The sequence below is a fragment of the Phocoena sinus genome, chromosome 4 (assembly GCF_008692025.1).
Source record: "Phocoena sinus isolate mPhoSin1 chromosome 4, mPhoSin1.pri, whole genome shotgun sequence".
NCBI classification, from domain to species: Eukaryota; Metazoa; Chordata; class Mammalia; order Artiodactyla; family Phocoenidae; genus Phocoena; species Phocoena sinus.
In genome coordinates, this window is record NC_045766.1 from 53,568,730 (window position 1) to 53,594,614 (window position 25,885).

The following is a 25,885-nucleotide window of genomic DNA, read 5'->3' on the forward strand; positions in this document are numbered from 1 at the left end:
TTTAAAGAAAGAGTTCCTTTGTGACGTTTCCCTTTTGCTGAAACTTTCCTAAGTGAAGGTCCCATAAGGCCTCTTTTCAATCTTCCACCTGTTTATCTTAATGCCATGCTCTCAGGATTTCCATCTGAGATTTACCAGGTCCATGTGCATCTCATTACCTTGACTTGAAGTAATCCTCCCTAGTGTAGTGCTGACCTTGTTGGAGTCAGTTGTACCTAGTCTGAGAATGACACCACTGACTGTCGCCTCATCCAAAGACTGCATCTAATGGTGCAGCTATCTGGAAGAAGATGATGATGGAAGGCCCCCTCGTGATATGATAAAAGAATGCTTTTTAAACAAGGTATTAAGTTTAAACACCAGCTAGGAACTGCCTAACTGTAGGGGAGCACTTTACAAATATTAATCATTTAACTTTCATTAACAAATTTATAAAGCAGGTGCTATTATTATGTTCATTTCACAGATAAGGACACTAAGGCTCAGTAACTTTCCCAACATCACACAGCTACTAAGTGGTAGAGCAGGGATTTGAACTCAAGTCATCTTGCTCCAGGATCTGGTGGCTGTAATTAATATAAAATGCAGCCTTTCCCTTAGTCAAAGGAACATCCTGTAATCCTTTTGCTACCACCATTCATATCAGAATGACTTACAGTAAGTTACATAAACAGAAGGAAAAAATAAAACAACAAACAAAAATCATCTCAAAAGGAAAACAAAACAATACAAACATTATATAGGATAGTTTTTAGTGTATTTTCAAATCAAAGGTATATTTCAACTTCAAATTACAGGAACACTCTACAAAGTAGAAAGAGCCCAGTAGACACATAACAATATAGGGTAACATATCTCATGTTCTCAGAAGGGAAGATAACAATTCATTTTACAATTTTTTTTTCTTGAAATACAGGATACTCTATTAAGAGCATGAATTTTTGAGTCAGAAAGATAAGGCTTCTAATTCTTCCCTGTCATTTACTTGCTTGATGATCTGTGTCAGTTTGCTTACCTTAATTAATCCTCAGCTTCTCTGAAATGGACATGCCAATACAGGGTTGGGTGAATATTAAATAAGATAATTATGTGAAGGGCTTGACAGTGCCGGGAACATTGCAGTCTCTCAACAATCAGTTCCTATTTACTGGTATTATTATTAGCAGTAATTAGTAGTAGTAGTAAATAAATTTAATACTTTTAGTAGAATATATTTAGCCAGAATATTTTTGGTGGAAGGATTGTAAAAGTAGTATTGATGGTGAATCTTCCTTTTGACATCATGACTATAAAATGTTTACTTTGTGCCCTTGAGATTCTCTCTTCTGAGACTGGCCCATTTATCCTTACCAGGTGATCAACCCAACACGCCTCAACTGCTAGCTCTGGCCTCACGCCTGCGGGAGAGCGCTGAACTCTTTCAATCAGATGAGATGCGTCCTGCTAATGACCCCAAGGAAAGAGCTCCCATCCGTGTGCGGATGCTGAATGAGGTTCTCCAAGACATGGAGAAGAGCTTCCTGGTGCAGCGGGCACCTCCAGGGTTTTACAGGTAGGATGTGTGCTCAAAATTTGTATTTTTATGCCCCTCAATGAAATATTTGTGTTTAATGTTCAGAATGTGTACCTTCTGTGAACATAATGCTATTTTTTTAATGTGAAGAAATTATTATATCTACAATTTTTTAAACAAATTTATTTATTTATTTTTGGTGGCATTGGGTCTTCATCGCTGCACACAGGCTTTCCCTAGTTGCGGCAAGCAGGGGCTACTCTTCATTGTGGTGTGCGGGCTTCTCCTTGCTTTGGCCTCTCTTGTTGCAGAGCATGGGCTCTAGGCGTGCAGGCTTCAGTAGTTGTGGCATGTGGGCTCAGTAGTTGTGGCTTGTGGGCTCTAGAGCACAGGCTCAGTAGCTGTGGTGCACAGGCTTAGCTGCTCCACGGCATGTGGGATCTTCCCGGACCAGGTCTCGAACCTGTGTCCCCTGCATTGGCAGGTGAATTCTTAACCACTGTGTTACCAGGGAAGTCCTATATCTACAATTTGAGGAGCATTCTCCTCCCCCAAAGCAAAGTTCAACTGCATAAATAGAGAATAAAGAAAACTTTATTTTTCTTTATACCTGTAAATATTGATATTATCTGTAGATATAATTTATATCTATATGATAATGGTTTAGCAGTATCATATACAAAATGACTAAGATTTTTTTTTACAATTAAAGTCAATATGAATCAAATGTTATAGCTACTGAAAAACCAAATGGATTTATAGGTTGTACTGCGAGAAATACACTTTCTTGAATGAATCAGGAGATGTCTATATTATTCTGTCCTAGTAAGTCCACTTCTAGAGCATTGGATTTAATTCTAGAAACTACATTTTAAGAGGGAGTTAAGTATGTTTAATATTCAGGGGAGAGTGGAATTTACAGGAATCTTAAAACAACCAGGGGATTAGACATATTTGGTTAGAGGTTCACAATAGAGTGATTTCTGAAAACATTTAAACAATTTTAACAGATATTTTAATAAAACAATTTTCACATAGAACAGGGATTCAGTTTAGGCTCTTAGAGGATGATACAAATATGTACTTGTTTTTGAGGTTCCAGAAATAGTAGAAATTAAACAAAGAGGGAAAATGGAGTTTAAAAGATAACATGTTTTAAATGTTTCTGTTTTTTTTAATAAGTAACATTTATTGACCACTAAATATGTCTCAGGCACTATGTTAAAGACCCTCCACGCATTAATTAATTTAATCCTGGCAAAACAGCCAATGGATTAGGTACTCTTAGTGTCCCCATCTTATAGATGGAGAAACTGGTATCAGAAAGGCTAAATGACTGGCCAAAATAATAAAGCAGACTTCAGAGAATGTCCTCTCACTTTACTAAAAATGTTTTTTGTTTCTTTTTTAAAAATTTTTATTTTATGTTGGAGTACAGTTGATTAACAATGTTGTGTTAGTTTCAGGTGTACAGCAAAGTGATTCAGTTATACATATACATGTATCTGTTCTTTTTCAAGTTCTTTACCAATTTAGGTTATTACAGATTATTGAACAGCATTCCCTGTGCTAAACATTATGTCCTTGTTGGTTATCTATTTTAAATGTAGCACTGTGTACATGTCAATCCAAAACAACCATCTGTCCCTCCCCCTGACCCTTCACCCAAGCAACCGTAAGTTTGTTCTCTAAGTCTGTAAGTCTGTTTGTTTTGTAAATAAGTACATTTGTATCATTTTTTTAGATTCTGCATATAAGTGATATCATATGATATTTGTCTTTCTCTGTCATATTTCACTTAGTATGATAATCTCCAGGTCCATCCATGTTGCTCCAAATGTCATTATTTCATTCTCTTTAATGGATGAGTAATATTCCATTGTATATATGTACCACATCTTCTTTATCCATTCCTCTGTTGATGGACATTTAAGTTGCTTCCATGTCTTGGCTATTGTAAACAGTGATGCAATGAACATGGGGTGCATGTATCCTTTCAAACCATAGTTTTCTTCAGATATATACTCAGCAGTTGGATTGTTGGATCGTATGCTGGTTCTCTTTTTAGTTTCTTAAGGAACCTCCATACTATTCTCTATAGTGGCTGTACCAAATTACGTTTCCACCAACAGCATAGAAGGGTTCCCTTTTCTCCACACCCACTCCAGCATTTATTTTATGTAGACTTTTTGATGATGGCCATTCTGACTGATGTGAGGTGATATATCATTGTTATTTTGATTTGCATTTCTCAAGTAATTAGTGACGTTGAGCATCTTTTCACGTGCCTCTTGCCCACCTGAATGTCGTCTTTGGAGAAATGTCTATTTGGGTGTTCTGCCCTTTTTACTGGCTTTGTTTTTTTGATATTGAGCTTCATGAGCTGTTTGTAAATTTTGGAGATTAATCCCTTATCAGTTGCATCGTCTGCAAATATTTTCTCCCTTTCTGTGGGTTGTCTTTTGTTTTATTTACAGTTTCCCTTGCTGTGCAAAAACTTTTGAGTTTAAATAGGTCCCATTTGTTTATTTTTGTTTCCATTATTCTGGAAGACAGATAGAAAAAATATACTTCTGTGATTTATGTCATAGAGTGTTCTATGTTTTCCCGTAAGAGTTTTATAGTATATGGACTTATATTTAGGTCTTTAAACCATTTTGAATTTATTTTTGTGTATGGTGTTATAGAATGTTCTAATTTCATTCTTTTTTTTTTTTTTTTACATTTAGCTGTCCAGTTCTCCAACCACCATTTTTTAAAGAAATTGTTGCTTCTCCATTGTATAGTCTTGCCTCATTTGTCATAGATTGATTGACCATAGATCCTGGGTTTATTTCTGGAATTTCAATCCTATTCCATTAATCTATATTTCTGTTTTGGTGCCAGTACCATACTATTTTGATGACTGTAGCTTTGTAGTATAGTCTGAAGACAGGGAGCAAGACAGTCCAAGAACATAGTATATCTTTCCATCTGTTTGTGTCATCTTTTATTTCTTTCATTAGTGTTTTATAGTTTTTGGAGTATAGGTATTTTGCCTCTTCAGGTAGGTTTATTCCTAGGTATTTAATTCTTTTGGATGTGATGGTAAAGAGGATTGTTTCTTTAATTTCTCCTTCTGTTCTTTTGTTCTTAGTGTATAGGAATGCAAGAGATTTCTGTGTATTTATTTTGCCTCCAGCAACTTTATCAAATTCATTGATGAGTTCTAGCAGTTTTCTGGTAGCATCTTTAGAATTGTCTCTGTATAATATTATGTCAGCTGCAAAAGGTGACAGTTTTACTTCTTCTTTTCCAGTTTGGATTCCCTTTATTTCCTTCTCTTCTCTTATTGCTATGGCTAGGACTTCCAAAACTATATTGAATAAAAGTTGCAAGAGTGGGCATCTGTGTCTTTTTCCTGATCTTAGAGGAAATGCTTTCAACTTTTCAATATTTACTATGATGTTGGCTGTGTGTTTGTCATACATGGCCCTTATTATGTTGAGGTAGGTTCCCTCTATTCCCACCTTCTGGAGAGTTTTTATCATAAATGGGTGTTCAATTTTGTCAAAAGCTTTTTCTGCATCTACTGAGATGATCATATTATTTTTATTCTTCCATTTTTTGATGTGGTGTATCACACTGATTGATTTGCAGATATTGCAAAAGGCTTGCGTCCCTGGGATAAATCCCACTTGATCATGAAGTATGAACCTTTTAATGTATTGTTGGATTTGGTTTGCTAGTATTTTGTTGAGGATTTTTGTGTCTATGTTCATCAGTGATATTGGCCTGTAATTGTCTTTTTTGTGGTATCTTTGTCTGGTTTTAATATCAGGGTGATGGTGGCCTCGTAGAATGAGTTTGGGAGTATTCCGTCCTCTGTGATTTTTTTTGAACAGTTTCAGAAAGATAGATGTTAACTCTTCTCTGAATGTTTGATAAAATTTGCCTGTGAAGCCATCTGGCCCTGGACTTTTGTTTGCTGGGAGTTTTTTCATCACAGTTTCAATTTCATTACTTGTGATTGGTCTGTTCATATCTTCTATTTCTTCCTGATTCAGTCTTGGGAGATTGTACCTTTCTAGGAATTTGTCCATTTCTTCCAGGTTGTCCATTTTATTGGCAAAGAGTTGCTTGTGGTAGACTCTCCATGAGAGCCTTTGTATTTCCATGCTGTCTGTTGTAACTTCTTGTTCATTTCTAATTTTATTGATTTGTATCCTCTCCCTTTTTTTCTTGATGAGTCTGGCTAAAGGTTTATTGATTTTGTTTATGTCTTCAAAGAACCAGCTTTTAGTTTCATTGATCTTTTCTATTGTTTTCTTTGTCTCTATTGCATTTATTTTGGCTCTGATCTTTATGATTTCTTTCCTTCTACCAACTTTGGGTTTTGTTTGTTCTTCGTTTCTAGTTGCTTTAGGTGTAAAGTTAGCTTGGTGGTTTATCTGAGATTTGTCTTATTTCCTGAGGTAAGGTTGTATTGCTATAAACTTCCCTCTTAGAATTGCTGTTTATGTGACCCTTAGGTTTTGGATCATCGTGCTTTCATTTTCATTTGTCTCTAGGTATTTTTTGATTTCCTCTTTGATATCTTCAGTGATCCACTGGTTGTTTAATAGCATATTGTTTAGCCTCCACATGTTTGTGGTTTTTACAATTATTTTCTGGTAGTTGCTTTCTAATCTCATAGTTTTGTGGTTGGAAAAGATGCTTCATATGATTCGATTTTCTTAAATTTACTCAGGCTCGCTTTGTGGGCTAGCCCTTGATCAGTCCTGGAGAATGTTCCATGTGCATTTGAGAAGAATGTGTATTCTGCTGCTTTTGGATGGAATGCTCTATAAATATCAATTAACTCCAATTGGTATAATGTGTCATTCAATGCCTGTGTTTCCTTATTGATTTTCTGTCTGGATGATCTGTCCACTGATGAAAGTGGGGTGTTAAAGTCCATTATTGTGTTACTGTCAATTTCTCCTTTTATGGCTCTTAGTGTTTTCCTTACATATTGATGTGCTCCAACGTTGTGTGCATATATATTTAAAATTGTTATATCTTTTTCTTGGATTGGTCCCTTGATTGTTATTTAGTGTCCTAGTGTCCTTCTTTGTGTGTTGTAACAGTTTATTTTAAAGCCTGTTTTTTCTGATATGAGCATTGCTATTCCAGCTCTCTTTTGATCTCTATTTGCACTGAATAACTTTACATCACCTCACTTTCAGTCTGTATGTGTCCCTAGATCTCAAGTGGGTCTCTTATAGACAGCATATATATGGGTCTTATTTTTGTATCCATTCAGCTAGTCTATGTCTTTGGGTTGGGGCATTTGATGTTTATGTTTAAGGTAATTATTGATATGTATGTTCTTACTGCCATTTTGTTAATTGTTTTGGATATGATTTTGTAGGTGTTTTCTGTTGTCTTCTCTTGTGATTTGATGCCTAACTTTAGTGTTGTGTTTGGATTCCTTTTTCTTTTGTGTGTGTATATCTATTGTAGATTTTTGGTTTGTAGTTACCAGAAGGTTTTGATATATAAGTCTATATATAAACAGATTGTTTTAAGTTGTTGTTCTTTTAATTTCAAACACATTTTCAATGTCCTGCATTTGTGCTCTCCTCTTCACACAATTGCTTGTTTTGATATATATATGTGTAGATGATTTCCTACCTTTACTGTATTTTTGCCTTTACTGGTGAGCTTTTCCATTTGTAATTTTCTGTTTCTAATTATGGCCTTTTCTTTTCTGCTTAGAGAAATTCCTTTAGCATTTGTTGCAAAGCTGGTCTGTTGGTGCTGAATTCTCTTAGCTCTTTCTTATCTGTTAATCTTTCTCTTGATTTTGCTGTCAAAACTGAATGAGTGCCTTGCTGGGTAGAGTATTCTTGGTTGTAGCTTCTTCCCTTTCATTACTTTAAATATATCATGCCACTCCCTGCTTGCCTGTGGAGTTTCTGCTGAGAAATCTGCTGATAATCTTATGGGAAATCACTTGTATGTTATTTGTTGTTTTCCCTTGTTGCTTTTAATATTTTTTCTTTCTTTGTCTTTAAATTTTGTCAGTTTGACTGCTAGATGTCTTGGTGTGTTCCTCCTTGAGTTTATCCTGTCTGGGACTCCCTGGGCTTCCTGGACTTGGGTGACTGTTTTCTTTCCCATGTTAGGGAAGTTTTTAACTATTACCTCTTCAAGTATTTTCTCAGTTCCCTTCTCTCTCTCTTCTCCTTCTGGGACCTCTATAATGCAAATGTTCTTGCATTTAATGTCATCCCAGAGGTCTTTTAGGAGGTCTTCATTTATTTTCATTCTTTTCTCTTTATTCTGTTCTGAGGCAGTGATTTCCACCATTCTGTCTTCCAGCTCACTTATCCATTCTTCTGCCTCAGTTATTCTGCTATTGATTCCTTCCAGTGTGTTTTTCATTTCAATTATTGTATTGCTCATCTCTGTTTGTTTGTTATTTAGTTCTTCTAGGTCTTTGTTAAACATTTCTTGTATCTTCTTGATCCATGCCTCCATTCTTTTTTTGAGATCTTGGATCATCTTTACTATCATTACACTGAATTCTTTTTGGGTAGATTGCCTATCTCCACTTCACTTCATTGCTCTTCTGGGGTTTTGTCTTGTTGCTTTGTCTGGGAGATATTTCTCTGCCATCTCATTTTGTCTAACTTTCTGTGTGATTGTGGTTTCTGTTCCACAGGCTGCCAGGTTGTAGTTGTTGCTTCTACTGTGTGCTCCCTGGTTGATGAAGCTGTCTAAGATGCTTGTGCAGGCTTCCTGCTTGTAGGGAGTGGTCCCTGCTCACTGGTGGTTGTAGCTGGTTCTTTTCCCTCATGGCCAAGGGCCGTGTCAAGGGGCTTGTTTAGCAGGCAGCTGTTTGTTTTCCTCAGGAAGACTTTAAGCAGCCTGTCTGCTGATGAGTGGGGCTGTTTTCCTGCCCTGTTGGTTGTTTGGCCTGAGGTGTCCTAGCACTGGAGCTTACAGGCTGTTGTGTGGGACCAAGTCTTGGTGAGAAAATGGAGGCTTCCAAAAGGGCTCACACCAGTGTGTACTACCCAGAACTGTCGCTGCCAGTGTCCTTGTCCCCGCAGTAAACCACAGCTGCCCCCCACATCCACAGGAGACTCTCTAATACTAGCAGGTAGGTCTGAGCCAGGCTCTTATGTGGTCACTGTTTCTTTTTTCCTGGATCTGGGTATGCACAGGACCCTGCATGCACCCTCCAAGAGTGGAGTTTCTGTTTCTCTCAGTCCTATGGAATTCTTGCAATCAAACCCTGCTGGCCTTCAAAGCCAGATTCTCTGGAGGTTCCTCCTCCCATTTTCAGACCCCCAGGCTGAGAAGCCTGACATGGGGCTCAGAACTTTCACTCCTGTGGTAGAACGTCTTTGATATATTTATTTCCATTTTGCGGGTCACCCACCTGGGTGGTATGGGATTTGATTTTATTGTGATTGAACCCCTCATACCATCTTGTTGTGACTTCTTTGTATTTGGATGTTCAGTATCTTTTTTGGTAGGTTCCAGTGGTTTTTTTCAATGGTTGTTCACCAGTTAATGGTGATTTTGGTGTTTCCTTGAGAAGAGGTGAGCTCACATCCTTCTACTCTGCCATCTTGTTTGGATCACCTGTTTTAAATGTTTTATTTGATTTTTGTATAAAGCACAAAAGATAAAAACATACACCTCTTTGTGTAACAGATGCACATATAATGTATGTGTATAACATTCAATAAACACGTGTGTGTGTATATATGTATATATTTTTTGGATATATGTATGTGTACACACACACACTAGGCATATATATATTATTTATATATATATGTCTAGTTCAGGGTTTATCATGGGAAAAGGTGGGAGACAAAGAGGTGTTGGAGAAAGAGTAAGGTAAGAAAACTATTTGGCCCAGAACTCTCTTCATAAAGGTACTTTTGCACCACATCAGTTATATGTATAACATATATATACACACACACACACACACACACACACAAACACCCTGGACTACACATATAGTGTATGATCAAAGCTACAACTAAGACTAAAGAATTGAAACACAGGAATACAAATCTTAATTACATATGAGAAAAATTTCTAACAAGTTAGTTGTGCTCTTAAAAAAAAAAAGGTACTGGTGAACCTAGTTTCAGGGCAAGAATAAAGAGGTAGACATAGAAAATGGACTAGAGGACATGGCGGGGGGGTGAAGCTGGGGTGAAGTGAAAGCAACATCAACATATATACACTATGGAATGTAAAATAAATAGTCGGCTGGTGGGAAGCAGTAGCATAGCACAGAGAAATCAAAATCAGCTCAGTGCTTTGTGATGACCTAGAGGGGTGGAATATGGAAGATGGGAGGGAGGCTCAAGAGGGAGGTGATATGGGGACACGTGTGTGCGTATGGCTGATTCGCTTTGTTGTGCAACAGAAACTAACACAGTATTGCGAAGCAATTATACTCTAATAAAGTCCTACTAAAAACAAAACAAAAAAAACAGTATGATGCTTTTATGGAGTGGTGAACTCATTACTGCTGTAGGTATTAAAACAGGCTAAGTAGCCCTAAGCACCTGAATATTTGGGCTACATGAGGTTTAAGATGCCTTTTAGTACCAAAATTCTGTGATCTGACAAATCACTTGATCGCTCTACACTTTAATTTCTGCATCTATAAAATGAGATGATGGAATGAGACCCTTTTGTAATAAAAACCCTTTTCTGACTTCTGATATTTGAGGATTTTCCTTCATGATTTTAATCTCAAATTCACATTTAAAATCTTTATTTTATATCATCTTTTTAACATTATGACTCTGTATCATAAGACTTTGGAAAACATTCATTTATCACAGCAGACACTTTTAAGGCACTTTGTAAGCCCCAGGTACTCTTGTAAGCACCAGAGAAAGGAGTCACCTTAAGTTAAAAACATCTGCCTTGATGAGGTTATATTCCAGCTGGGGGGATGGGGAAACAGAATGAACAAGGTAATTTAGTAAAATATAGTGTATGGTAGATGTAATGACTGCTAAAGAGAAAAATTAAACCACATTATTAAATCCAGCATTATTAAAAAGTCTTTATCAAAGCAGATAAATTATATCTTTTAGAATATATTATGTAAGTTATATTTCCTTCACTTTTAGTTTATAAAAAATTCAGATATTGGTATCCTATATTAAGGGCATAGTTTTATATATTATGAAATATATAAAACTTTCTCCCTTTGCCCTTTTTGGCTCTTGCACTAAATACAGGGGACCTCTCTGTGGTCTGAGTTACGTGTATAGTAAACTTTATTATTCCTTCAACGATTTACTTTATCATGCATTTGGAGTAGAAAAGAAAATATTTGTTTTCCTCTGAGTTAACAATGATTAAGCAAGTGATATTTTCTCCTGTTAATAATATGATTACAGCATACCTTGTATTCCAGTGTGCAAGGCCCAAAATGTTGATTATGATAATGTTCTAACTCATATAACAAACTTTGTAGCTGAAAGCTTACGGTTCAATATTTTGGCATTATTTTAAACTATTACTCTAATTATTGAAAAAAATACATGTTTGTTTGCATTCTTCTCCTTGGCTCTATTTTCACATATATGCCAACAATACAGATAGATTAAATACTTCATTCTGATTTATCTAACTGACCTTTATTCCAAGACTGTCATGAATTTTTACTTTATTTCTGAAATATATAACAAATCATCCTACTTTATTTTTTTTCTTGCTAGAGAATTCACATTTCTAATTATTATTGACACAAAAATTTCAAAATTGCAGTAGACTTTCTACCTTCAATTCTTGGAAGCGCTTCCTTTATGGGAGAGGAAACGTTCAAAGGAAAAAAGATGAGTATGACAGGATGATATAGACTTTAGGAAGATGGAAAAATTGATTCTTTATTATGACAACTATTTGGAGAAAAGATAAAATTGTTAATTACATTGTACAAAACAACATTTGGTGAACAGTGTTCTTTTTTTTTTTTATGTTAAGGAATCTTTAAAGATGTTATCCATGTAAGAATCTCACTCTTCAAACCAATGGTGTCATGACAATTCTCATCAAATATACAAGAAGGAAGTCAAATGTGATTTGCTTTTTAAGAAAGTAGTTGACAGAAGTTCACTGTATAAAGCTAAATGTTGCATTTGGAATTTGGATCATGTCTCAAAGGATACTGCCTTAAAAAGTGTCACTGAACACTGAAATCTCTTATTTTTGGAATATGTGAAAGAATTTCCCCCATTATTTGGCATCAGAAAATTCAAAGATTTCAAGTCCTATGATATTACATCTAAAACTGCCCGACTCTCATTCTCATAAATAAATCTTCATTGAACACTGCTCTGTGCCAGCATACTGATGGAAACTGGCAATGTAAGATCCCTACCTTCAAGGAATTTAGCCTAACTCAAGAAGTAAAATATATAAATCATAATTCAAATAAATTTCCAGAACACTTATGCAAAGTGCCCAATGAATGCTACAGGTAAGAAGTGCTATTGGGATTTAGTGAACAGAGAAATTATTACCTTGTAGCATTCAAAAAAGAATTTATAGGAAAAGGGAGAAATTTATCTGGGCTTGAGGGAATGGTAGGATGCCCAGTAAATTAGGGAGTGCTATATAGACTGAATGTTTGTGTCCTCACAAAATTCGTATGTTGAGATCTAATGATGATATTTGGAGGTGGGACCTTTCAGAGATAATTAGGTCATGAGGGCAGAACCCTCATTAATGGGATTAGCACTCTTATAAAAGAGACCCCTGAGAGCTCCCTCATCCCTACTGCCATGTGAGAACAGAGCCATCTATAGACCATGAAGCAAGCCTTCACCAGACGCATAATCCGCCTGCACCTTGATCTTGGACCTCCCACCCTCTAGAACTGTGAGAAATAAATGTGTGTTGTTTATAAGTCAGTCACTCAGTCTATTGCATTCCGTTGTAGCAGCCCAAACTGACTAAGGCAGGGAGCATCACCAGGGGAGGATAGTGTGAAGAGAGACAAAAAGTAGAGGTTGTGTGTGGTGTGCTGAGGAGTGAAGCACAGGAAGTGGAATTGTTTGGTTATTTAGTTAATGATTATGGAGAGGTAGGAAGGAATCAAGTTACAGAGTCCCATGAGTGCTCTGTTGAGAGGTTTGGAATTTAGTTATTTTTTATACAAAAGAAGCCATGAAGAAATTTGTATTAGATTTACCTGGTGCTCCAGATAGGGTGCCCTGGAGTTGGGAAGTCAGGGAGACTACAGGTGTAAAAATGGTATGGAATGCTGAGAACATGATTTGGCACATTGGAGTCAGGAACGAAGAGCAAAGAGCAAATTTGGGAGATGGTATTAAGGAAGAGTTGAAGAATTTAGCAAAGAGGTTCGAATCTTATTTTGGGATTTTTTTTTTTAGGGTTCGCATAGAGCTAGGCAAATGAAGCATGGTTTAGTAGTGGAAAGAGTCTCCTCTCTGCCCATTTCTCCAGCTAGTTGGTTAAGGCACTCAGTATCTCTGGTTTTCCATGTAATTGTATGATAATCTGTTGATAAAAATTTCTATCTATCTAAAGTCCCTTCTAGCTCTAAAAATCGGATTCAATGCATATCCACTGCATTAAGCTTCACAACCTCTACAGTCAAGGGAGATTCTTCTAATCCTGAGGGAGGGGACCAAGAAAGAGCACAACGATAGACTGCAATGGTGCAATGAAAAGCTGCAAAGGGCTCCAGATGTACTGAGCTTAGTAGGCAGTGGAGAGCAGATGCAATGATATATATGATCAGGGACTATTCATGATAGTGATAGTGAAAGTGTGTTGAAAACTACAAAACATTGCAAAAATATTACTACTATCAAGATTCAGCAGTGTAAAATCTAAATTGTTGCCCCTGAGTAGGGAGGGGATTATGTATCAATATTTCCTTAAGTATTCTGAATTTTCTCTCTCCCTCCTTCCTTTACTGTGATTCTAATATGTACTACTCTACTGCTTCCAAGGGACTGGCATATCTGCAGATGAGATCTTGTGGCACCTGTGTTTTGTTGTTGGCTTCATTTTAACTCCCTATAGTTATTACTGTGCAAAGGCAGAGTAAGCAGTATGACCCAGTGACCTATGCAGTCTCCACTAAAATATATATATGTAAAAAATATTTTAGGTTTAGAGAAAAATTGAGTAGAAAGCACAGAGAGCTCCCATATAACCCTTCACACACACATACACACACACAGTCCACTCATCTCCCAACACATAGTTCCCCTATTATTAACATCTTACATTAGCTTAGTACGTTTGTTATAGTTGATGAGCCAATATTGACGCATTATTAACTAAAGAGTCTACAGTTTATGCTAGGGTTTACTTTTTGTTTTTTACATTCGATGGATTTTTGACAAGTGTATAATAGCATGTATCCACCATTTCAGTATCACTGCCCTAAAAAAATCTGTGCTCCACCTCTCCATCTTTCCCTCTCTCCTCCCTGAGCTTCCGGCCTTTTTACTACGTCCACAGTTTTGCCTTTTCTAGAATGTCATACAGTTTGAATCATACAGCATATAACTTTTTCATATGGGCCTCATCACTTAGCAATCTGAAATTGTTTCCTCCTTATTAATTTCTTTTTATCACTGAACAATATTCCATTGCACAGATGTACCAGTTTATTTATCCATTCACCCGTTGAAAGACATTTTAGGTGTTTTCAAATTTTCACAATTATGAACAAAGCTTTTACATACATTTGTAGGCAGGTTCTTGTGTGGATGTACATTTTCAATTCATTTGGGTAAATACCAAGGAGCACAACTGCTGGATCATATGATAAGCCTATGTATAGTTTTGCAAGAAACTGCCAAACTGTCTCCCAAAGTGGCTATACCATTTTGCAATCCCACTAGCAATAAATAAGGTTTTTGGTTGTTCCACATCTTTGTCAGCATTTTCTCTTGTCAGTATTGTTATATCATTTTTTAATTTGTAATTCTCTAATGATATATGATGTTGAACATCATTTTATGTACTTTTTATCTGTATATCTTCTTTGGTGAGGTGTTTGTTCAGATCTTTTCCCTATCTTTTAAATTGAATTGTTTTCTTATTATTGAGTTTTAAGAGCTCTTTTTATATTTTGGATGCCAATCCTTTATCAGATATGAATATTGCAAATATTTTCTTAAAAATGCCTGTTGTAGAGCAGAAGTTTTAATTTAATTAAATCCAACTTATCTTTTTTTTTTCATGGATTGTGCTTATGTTGTTTGTTGTATCTAAAAATCCATCAAACCTAAGGTCACCTAGATTTTTCTCCTATGTTGTCTTCTAGTTGTTTTATAGTTTGGTGTTTTGTATTTAGGTCACTGATCCACTTCCCGTTAATTTTTGTGAAAGGTATAAGGTCACTGTCTAGATTCATTATTTTTGCATGTGGATGTCTTGTGCTGGCACCATTTGTCAAAAAGGCTATTCTTTCTCATTGAATTGCCTTTCCTCTTTTGCCATACAATTTGCTTTTAGATTTTTTTTCTTGGGTTAAGACTTACTTAGGAGTGGAATTGCTGATCATGTGGTGAAATAGGAAGGTTGGAGAGGGGTGAAATTTCCCTCCCCAAGCTGGGATAATATTGCAGTATTGCTCTTTGACAAAATCTTTCCTCTGGAGAGTAGGCCTTTGTGATAGAGAAGATCCTGGAAGGGTTTCCTGATGGTTACTCTTCCTTTTCCCCTGCCACAGCCCTCAGGCGATTTTTCTCAGCTCCTCAAGTGATTGATTTAGAATACCTCTACCATGGACAGAGATAAGATGGAAGAATAGACAGACGTGAGCTCACCTCTTCTTATGAAAACATGAAAATCACAACTAACTGCTGAAAGACAATCAAAAAAAACAGGTGGAACCTACCGAAAAAGATATCCTACATCCAAAGAAAGACAAAGAAAGAAGCCATATGAGATGGTAGGAGGGGCTTAATAGCAATAAAATAAAATCCCATACCCACAAGGTGGGTGACCCCACAAAGTGGAAAGTAATTATACCACAGAGTTCTCCCACAGGAGTGAAAGTTCTGAGCCCCATGTCAGGCTCCCCAGCCTGGGGGTCTGGCAATGGGAGAAGGAGCTCCCAGAGAATCTGGCTATGAAGGCCAGTGGGGTTTGATTGCATTAATTCCACAGGACTGGGAGAAACAGAAACTCCACTCTTGGAGGGTTCATACAGGGTCTTCTGCACACCAGGACCCAGGGAAAAAAGCAGTGACCTCATAAGAGCCTGGACCAGACCTACTTGCTAGTATCAGAGTGTCTCCTCAGAGGTGGGGGCATTAAATGCACCAACATTCTCAGTATAGGGGTTCCAGAAGGAGGAGAGAGAGAGAAAAGACCTGAGAAAATATTTGAAGATATAATAGCTAAAAACTTCCCCAACATGGGAAAGGAAACAGTCACTGAAGTCCAGGAAGCGCATGGAGTCCCAGGCAGGATAAACCCAAGGAGGAACATGCCAAGATACATAGTAATCAAATTGACAAAAATTAAAGACAAAGGAAAAATATTAAAAGCAACAAGGGAAAAGCAACAAATAACATACAAGAGAATTCCTATAAGATTCTCAGCAGAAACTCTGCAGGCCAGCAGGGAGTGGCACCATATATTTAAAGTGATGAAAGGGAAGAAGCTGCAACAAAGAATACTCTGCTGAGCAAGGCTTTCATTCAGTTTTGAAGGGAAATCAAAACCTTTACAGACAAGCAAAAGCTAAGAGAATTCAGCACTGACAGACCAGCTTTGCAACAAATGCTAAAGGAATTTCTCTAGGGGGAAAAGGCCACAACTAGAATCAAGAAAATTATAAATGGAAAAGCTCACTAGTAAAGGCAAACATACAGTATACTGTAAGGTAGGAAATCATCTGCACACAAATATGATATCAAACCCACCAGTTGTACAAAGAGTAGACCACAAATTCAGGACACTGGAAATACATTTGAAATTAAAAGACCAGCAACTAAAAACCATCTTGTTTATATATAGACTTCTGTATCAAAACCTCATGGTAACTGTAAGCCGAAAAATCTATAATAGACACACAACATACAAAAGAGAAAGGAATCCAAACACAACACTAAAATTAGTCATCAAATCACATGAGAAAAAAAACGAGGAAGGGAAGAAAAAAACACTTATAAAAGCCTATCCAAAACAATTAACAAAATGGCAGTAAGAACATACATATCGATAATTACCTTAAAAGTAAATGGATTAAATGCTCCAACCAAGACTAGACTAGTTGAATGGATGCAAAAACAAGACCCATATATATGCTGTCTACAAGAGACCCACTTCAGACTTAGGGACACATACAGACTGAAAGTGAGGGGTTGGAAAAACATATTCCATGAAAGTGGAAACAAAAAGAAAGCTGGAATAGCAATGCTCATATCAGAAAAAACAGGCTTTAACATAAAGACTGTTACAGTACACAAAGCAGGACACTACATGATGATCAAGGTATCAATCTAAGAAAAAGATATAAAAATTGTTAATATATATGCACCCAACATAGTATTTACCTTATATATTGAGATTCTCCAAGCAGCCATATAAGGATAAATCGACAGTAACACAGTAATAGTGGGGGACTTTAACACCCTACTTTTCATCAATGGACAGATCATCCAGACAGAAAATCAATAAGGAAACATAGGCCTTGAATGACACATGGACTTAACTGATATTCATAGAGCATTCCATACAAAAGCAGCAGAATACACATTCTTCTCAAGTGCACATGAAACATTCTCCAGGATTGATCAAGAGCTGGCCCACAAAGCAAGCCTTGGTAAATTTAAGAAAATTGAAATCATATGAAGCATCTTTTCTGACCACAAAGCTATGAGATTAGAAAGCAACTACCAGAAAGAAAAACTGTAAAAACCACAAACATGCGGAGGCTAAACAATATGCTATTAAACAACCAATGGATCACTGAAGATATCAAAGAGGAAATCAAAAAATACCTAAAGACAAATGAAAATGAAAGCACGATGATCCAAAACCTAAGGTCACAGCAAAAGCAGTTCTAAGAGGGAAGTTTATAGCAATACAATCTTACCTCAGGAAATAAGAAAAATCTCAAATAAACCACCAAACTAACTTTACACCTAAAGCAACTAGAAAAAAAGAACAAACAAAACCCAAAGTTAGTAGAAGGAAAGAAATCATAAAGATCAGAGCAGAAATAAATGCAGTAGTGACAAAGAAAACAATAGAAAAGATCAATGAAACTAAAAGCTGGTACTTTGAAAAGATTAACAAAATCAATAAACCTTTAGCCAGACTCATCAAGCAAAAAAGGGAGAGGATTCAAATCAATAAAATTAGAAATAAACAAGGAGAAGTTACAACGAACAGCACAGAAATACAAAGGCTCATGAGAGACTACCACAAACAACTCTTTGCCAATAAAATGGACAACCTAGAAGATATGGACAAATTCTTAGAAAGGTACAATCTCCCAAGACTGAGCCAGGAAGAAGTAGAAAAATATGAACAGACCAATTATAAATAATGAAACTGAAACTGTGATTTAAAAAACTCTCAACAAACAAAAGTCCAGGACCAGATGGCTTCACAGGCAAATTTTATCAAACATTGAAGAAGAGTTAACGTCTATCCTTCTGAAACTATTCCAAAAAATCACAGAGGAAGGAACTCCCAAACTGATTCTATAAGGCCACCATCACCTCAATACCAAAACCAGACAAAGATAACCACAAAAAAAGGCAATTACAGGCCAATATCACTGATGAACATAGACACAAAAATCCTCAACAATATACTAGCAAACTGAATCCAACAATACATTAAAAGGATCATACTACATGATCATGTGGGATTTATCCCAGAGATACAAGTATTTTTCAATATCTGTAAATCAATCAGTGTGATACAACACCTCAACAAATTGAAGAATAAAAACAATATGATTATCTCAGTGGATGCAGAAAAACCTTCTGACAGAATTCCACACCCACTTATGATAAAAACTCTCCAGAAAGTAGGCATAGAGGGAACATACCTCAACATAATAAAGGCCATGTATGACAAATCTATAGCTAACATCATACTCAACAGTGAAAAGCTGAACACATTCCCTCTAAGATCAGGAACAAGACAAGGATGTCCGCTCTTTTGATTTTTATTCAACAGAGTTTTGGAAGTCCTAGCCATGGCAATCAGAGAAGAAAAAGAAATAAAGGGAATCCAAACTGGAAAAGAAGAAGTAAAACTGTCACTTTTTGCAGACGACACGATACTATACATAGACAATCCTAAAGATGCTAGAGCTAAGCAATGAATTTGGTAAAGTTGCAGGATATGAAATTAACACACAAAATCTGTTGCATTTCTTGACCAGCAAGGGCTTAATTTCCAAAATATACGAACAGCTCATACAGCTCAACAACAAAAATAAACAACCCAATCAAAAAATTTACAGAAGACCTAAAGAGACACTTCTACAAAGAAGAGATACAGATGGCCAAGAGGCACATGAAAATATACTCAACATTGCTAATTGTTAGAGAAATGCAAATCAAGACAACAATGAGGTATCACCTCACACTAGTGAGAATGGCCATCATCAGAAAGTCTACAAAAATAAATGCTGGAGAGGGTATGAAGAAAAGAGAACCCTCCTACACTGTTACTGGGAATGTAACTTGGTACAGCCACTATGGAGAACATTATGGAAGTTCCTTAAAAAACTAAAAATAGAGCTACCATATGATCCAGCAATCCCACTCCTGGGCATATATCTGGAGAAAACCATGTTTCGAAAGGATACATGTACCACAGTGTTCATTGCAGCACTATTTACAGTAGCCAAGGCATGGAAGCAACCTAAATATCCATCGACAGGGGAATAGATAAAGAAGATGCGGTATATATATATATACAATGGAATATTACTCAGCCATTTAAAAGAATGAAATAATGCCATTTGCAGCCACATGGATGCACCTGGAGATTATCAGACTAAGTGAAGTAAGTCAGACACAGAAAGACAAATATCATGATGCCATGTATACACAGAATCTAAAAAAAAGTAAAAATGTACTTATTTACAAAACAGAAACAGACTCACAAACTTAGAGAAAGAACTTATGGTTACCAGGGTAGAAAGGTGGTGGGAAGTGATAGATTGGGAATTTGGAATTGACATATATACACTGCTATATTTAAAACAGATAACCAACAAGGACCTACTGTATAGCACAGGGAACTCTGCTCAATATTCTGTAATAACCTAAATAGGAAAAGAACTTGAAAAAGACTAGATACATGTGTATGTATAACTGAATCACTTTGCTGTACACCTGAAATTAACACACATTGTTAATCAACTATGGTCCAATATAAAATAATTTTTTTTTTTTTTTTTTTTTTTGCGGTATGCGGGCCTCTCACTGCTGTGGCCTCTCCCGTTGCGGAGCACAGGCTCAGTGGCCATGGCTCACAGGCCCAGCCGCTCCACGGCATGTGGGATCCTCCCGGACCGGGGCACGAACCCGCGTCCCCTGCATCAGCAGGCGGACTCTCAACCACTGCACCACCAGGGAAGCCCAATAAATTTTTTTAAAATTTGCTTTTAATATTGCCTTTTACTCTCAGCAGGTCACTGGTCAATAGTAGAATAGCTTTCTGAATTAAGAACACCATGTGACAATACTATTGTAGGAAGACCACTGGATCTTGCATTTGTAAAAGTGGGAAGGGGGTTTGAATATGAACACTAGTCTTTTACTACTGACTTGTTTTGGAGCAAGCTAATTAGCAACTCAGAGTCAGTTTCTCATCTGTAAAGTAGAAACTCTCAAAGGACTATTAATATGACAATAAATTTAGAAAAAATATTAGCATAAAGTTTGATAACGAGGATAAAATGTGAGAAGATAATTTATAAGCTATAGAATCCCATACAAATATTACAAAATAAAAGTAATACTTGTATACCATTCTGCTGTTTTTACTTAGCCTCTGATAATGTTCTAGATGTCAAAGCTGCTTCCCCACACCTCTCTTAACCAAGGAAGATATATTTTAAAATCCAGTGACACGAGTTCTTTTTCCCCAGGGTCACTGCAGTGACCTATTTCCTTCATTTTTAATTTTCAGTATACAGTCCTTTCCCTTATACATTTGCTAAAAGCCTGCCTATTGAGTGGTTGCAACATCCCATAGAAAATAAAGTGTTGTAGGTAAATGGAATTAAACGTGCAGTTTTTAAAAAAGAGTCATTATAATATTTACATAGCATTCTATTCTGAAATAAATGTGGGCACTCTAAATGACAAACCTTTTCCAGTAGGAAAGCCTTTCCTCAAACCATTTTCTTTAAGTGTTCAGGAAACCCCATGGCAAACATCATAGTTTTCTGAGACAGATTCTCTCACATTTTAAGTTTTGAAGTTTGGACCACTTTTTAGATTTTGGCACCAACCATCTCATGCTTGAAATTTAATAGGTTATGAATATGCATTCTTCCTAGCATATTTTAGCAAATTTCAGCAAAATCCTGGTCTTGTCACTGATTGTTGCTATGCTTAAGGGCATGAGTCCTAAAGGCTGTTGTTGTAACTGTGTATCTCCTTTCTTCAAGCGCCCTTATACCAGTGTAGAAAGTCTTAAAAATGGGAGAGCACTGATTATTGCCATCTTCTTCATTTAGTGTCTGGACTAAACTGCTGAGACATAGAAAGATCTTTGATTTTAAACTTTTAGTGTACCAGTAGAAAATCATGGGATATTAACATTGCTCTCATCAAAAAGATGATTGGCAAAGGTTTTCTATTTATAGGCAACTCCAATATATGAGCGCAAAATATAGCAACACAACTGTACATTTATACACTGGAATAAATCACCTGCATAAAATCCCGTGTTTAGTCTCTCTGCACATATAAAGAGACAGCAGTTAAATAGTAAAGCTAATAAAGGTTTCCCTCCCTCCCGCCTCATTATGGTTACACGCATACATACACACACACACACACACACACACACACACACACACACGCTGCTGCACTATTAACTGGGGTTAGGTGGGGTTATCAGGTAATTTTACCAAAGGATAGGAAATTGGGTGTGGCTCTGGGGAGCAGAATTAGAAATCCACCCACTGTCTTGCAGTGGTTTTGATTTGAGGGGGTGGGGAACTGAGAAGGAAGCCAACATGAGCTAGTGTTTAATGCTGGCTGCTAAGTAGAAATGAGACTCTGGGAAAGTGAACATCCTCAAGAACCACCATTCAAAATACATTTAAGGCTAATTATTATCTTTAAAACAAAACTATTGGTTATGCTGCAGTATTGTCCTGTTGTTCTTTCTAAATACATGGTATTTCAGCTACACCGTGGTTAAGTAGTCTGTTAGGGGCTATCTAAGCAACTACGTTTTTAATATTGCTTTGAGAAGATGCTTCTGTGTGCTAAACAATGGCTTTAATCGGGAGTTTTGGGAACACACCCATTTGTAATTTGAATGGCAGTGTGTGCATGTGTGCGGGTCTCTGGCTTCATGTCCTTAAGAAAGCAGGTTCATAATAAAGGATGTCCTTTCCAAGATAGCTGGAATGGCCTTGTGGAAAGTTCAGAGGATAGTTTCGAGCCAATCCATGCCAAGACAATTTTTTGTTAGCATCCTTGAAAGCAGGAAAATAGCAATGTAAATGTCAAGATGCTGCTGCCTTGAGCCAAGAATAAACAGAGCAAGTAATCCATTAAAAGTACTTTTCAAACACATAAGCTCCCCAAACTTTGCTTTTGAAAGATATTAGAACTGGTTTACACTTAGGTAATCAATGACATTAGACAAAACTATTGAAAAACACATTTCTCAGTGGCTCTATGATCAGGTTTCCAGCTACTCCATACATGCAGTTGATTTTAAGAATTTTAAGATGTCGAGACCCAAACCGCCCCAAAACATTTCAGAATAACATTGATCTCATTATACAGTTTTCACGGTGTTTAAATTATAGTTAGTTATATAAGTACTAACAGAACCTCATGTTCAGTGTTTGATTGGGATAATGACTACTTTGTTCCGGTTGTACTTTTTCTTTCAGTGAGGTGTGGGTGGTCTGAATGGCACTAAAATCCCACCATTGTTTCTCTTGTCATTAATTCTATCAGCAACGCCTTTCTTTAGACTATGAAAAAAATAACTAGTGATTAAGAATTACCATAATACTTTTAAAATAGTGGCTACTTGCACAAAAGAATCATGTATGAATACAGAGTTTGATAATCTACACAATGTAAAATTTCTAAAACAGGGTTGAAGATCTGGCTCATATGCAAAATTATTATAATGCTGATCATTATATACATCCCCTTTTACCCTTTTATGAATAAATATATGTACTAGCTTTGTAATTATGTATCCCTTTCACATTTTTAAAGTTTCTACTACAAGGAGCAAAAGAAAAAGGACTACCAAACTTTAAAAGAAACCAAATTAATATACTGGAATTCCAGCCTTCTTTTTCAATAGCTTATTTTGTTATTACTAAAACAAAGAGCATATCCCGTTGTGACAGATAACGTTCCCTGCAATTTGATTAGACGTTGAAACACTTGTTTAAAACATTTCAGTTGACAACGACCACTTTATCAGTCTAATTAGTCTGAGATCCAGTCTGCTAATATCAAAATAGAAATCCATGTGTGCCCAACTGTTTGGATTTCATAAAAAATATCTCAGGTTTGAGGTTTCTTTCCATCTAAAGTGAGAAAAATTTACTGTTGTCATATTTATAAGTCAAGACACATTGCCAATCTGAGGATGATTTGTAACTTTATGGTGTACTTAATAATGTTAAGACTAATAGTAGTAGCAGTACTTTTCACAGAAGAGGATTTCCCTTGTACCAGGCACTACGCTGTACATTTTCATATATTATCTCTAATCCATCTAACAAAATTGCAAGATTGGTCTTATTATCCCCTTTATACAGTTAACACATTATTGACCTGGGGATTTTTGCAGAAACCAACGGCTGCGGCCTTAATACATCATCTCCGGTCAAAAATGTGTTAAGAAAACTGAAGCTTAGGAAAGGTTAATGTGTGGCAGAAAAGGGATTTGAGCCTGGCTTTTTTTAATCTAAAAGCGTTGCTCCTTCTACTAGACAGTACTGCTTGTGTTTGATACAAATTATCCCCGGTCTGCTCAGAAGTCACCAATAAATTTAGTTAGATTTTGGTGCAAATGTAGCCTCATATGAAATAAATTCAATCTTCATAAAGACTTAAGTTTCATTTGTTCTACATTTGCAGAATTATATTCCCTAACCCTAATGGTCGTCAAAGCACATTTGTTAGGCACCAAATTTATCCCTACTTCTGGAAAAAAAAGATAGGCCCTATTGTCCTGAATTAATAAAATTATCTTGTCCCAAAATGTCGCCTACCCTTTCATGTTTCCATAAATCTTAGATACAATTAAAAGAAGAGGGACTTTTGTCTGCTAAATCTCACATATCATAGTTAGAAATGTTTTTACATAAACAACAGTGCAGTATAGCGGAGGAATCACTAGAATGGGAATTTAGAGATATGGGTTTCGATCTAAAAGAGCTACTGATCACGTTATCCTACAAGTCACTTAAACTTCCATGACATTCACTATTTTAATCAATTAAGTAAAAAAAAATAAACTGGCAGATCTCTAAGATAATGGAAATATTAGTTGAGGAAGTATTTATGATTCTGATTTCTTTTAAAAACAATTTTTGGGACTTCCCTGGTGGCGCAGTGGTTAAGAATCTGCTTGCCAATGCAGGGGATTCCCCCTGGTTCAAGCCCTGGTCCAGGAAGATCCCCTGGTCCAACTAAGCCCGTGTGCCACAGCTACTGATCCTGCGCTCTAGAGCCTGCGAGCCACAACTACTGAGCCCATGTGCCACAACTACTGAAGCCCGCATGCCTAGAGCCTCTGCTCTGCAACAAGTGGCCACCGCAATGAGAAGCCTATGCACCACAACAAAGAGTAGCCCCCGCTCACTGCAATTAGAGAAAGTACTTGTGCAGCAACGAAGACCCAGTGCAGCCAAAAATAAATAAATAAATTTATTTAAATAAATAAATAAAAAATAATAAAATAATTTTTGAAATAATTATTTCAAGGAGGGGAAAAAATAACAAAATCTAGATTCTCCATGAAACCATGTTAAACATTTTAGCACTTGTTTCTCTCTCCTTTACCTATCACCTATTTTATCTATCATCAGTACAACATATTTTATCATTCCATATGTATAAATATCTTGCTGATTTAATATGACTCAAGGAGAATTAAGAGAGAGAATCATGGCTAATACTTTCTTTGTACCTACTGAAACACTAAACATTTTATTTCACTACATAACAAAACTATCAGTACCTGATTGCTGTATAGACCATATGTTTAGTGGGTCAAATGCTCAGGAATTATTTTGTATTTGCCAATAACTAGATTGTAAGTAGAAACATTTTCTTCTTATGGTAAGTAGGTAGATCTTTATACCACACATACACACAAAATATGGAGCAGGTATATCATATTGAGAAGCACATAGAGAAAAAAGTGAGACCCTATAGAGATGATTCTGTAAAGCACATATTTAGTCCTGAACCCAACCCCAGTGGAATCTTTTGTTCAGAGGAAAGCTTATATGAGTTACTCTAGTTGAGGAGGAAAGGGACACAGATGTCCCTCCATCCCCATGGTCACCTCAAGGGCCTTCATGATTTTGCCACCCATTACTTTTACTGTGCTTCTTATCCAGTCGGCTTACTAAGATTGCAAGGCTACAACATTTTTAACTGATGAAAAAAAAAAAAAAGTGGGAAGGGCTGTGAATATACAACCATACTGAGATTACATCAACTTGAAAATTTATAAAGATTTATAAGGATGAAATGAGAATTCCTTACCCTAGAAGCTCTAATTAGAACAAGATATAATATATAGTTTAATATATAATTGATGTAACCCTAACTAGACAATACAACAAACCCTCAAATTACATATGTTGGGATTCTAGTATTTCCTTCAAATCTATCTTTATTAGACAAGTTTCACTGAGAAAACTAGAAGGCAATAAAGGTATTCAAAGTATGAATAGTCTGAATAGAGAGAATTTGATGTTTGCGTGTCCATTGGAAGTTTTGGAGATGTAAAGATGAAGGAAGTTTCCTTTGTGATTTATGAAATCAAGAATTACCAGAACTGAAAGAAATCCTTCAGTAACAGTCCAGATACTTGCAGCTTTCAAGCAGGCAATTTTAGGAGCACTCTGGGAAACTCTGTGAATCTTATGTCTGCCATCCA

General features: G+C 36.4%; 1 protein-coding gene across 2 annotated transcripts in view; it reads left to right on the forward strand.

Moving 5' to 3' along the window:
• The window catches only part of NAALADL2 (N-acetylated alpha-linked acidic dipeptidase like 2), a 1,193,283-nt gene that overhangs the window by 1,130,709 nt on the left and 36,689 nt on the right, over positions 1 to 25,885 (forward strand). Inside the window, exons 14-15 of one of the 2 annotated variants that reach the window (XM_032631175.1) lie at positions 1,354 to 1,552; positions 15,246 to 15,369. In XM_032631175.1, the coding sequence (XP_032487066.1) occupies positions 1,354 to 1,552; positions 15,246 to 15,282 (236 nt within the window). In that variant the 3' untranslated portion in view covers positions 15,283 to 15,369. Of the gene's footprint in view, positions 1 to 1,353; positions 1,553 to 15,245; positions 15,370 to 25,885 lie in introns of those variants that run through there. The other variant, XM_032631174.1, reaches the window with a different exon arrangement.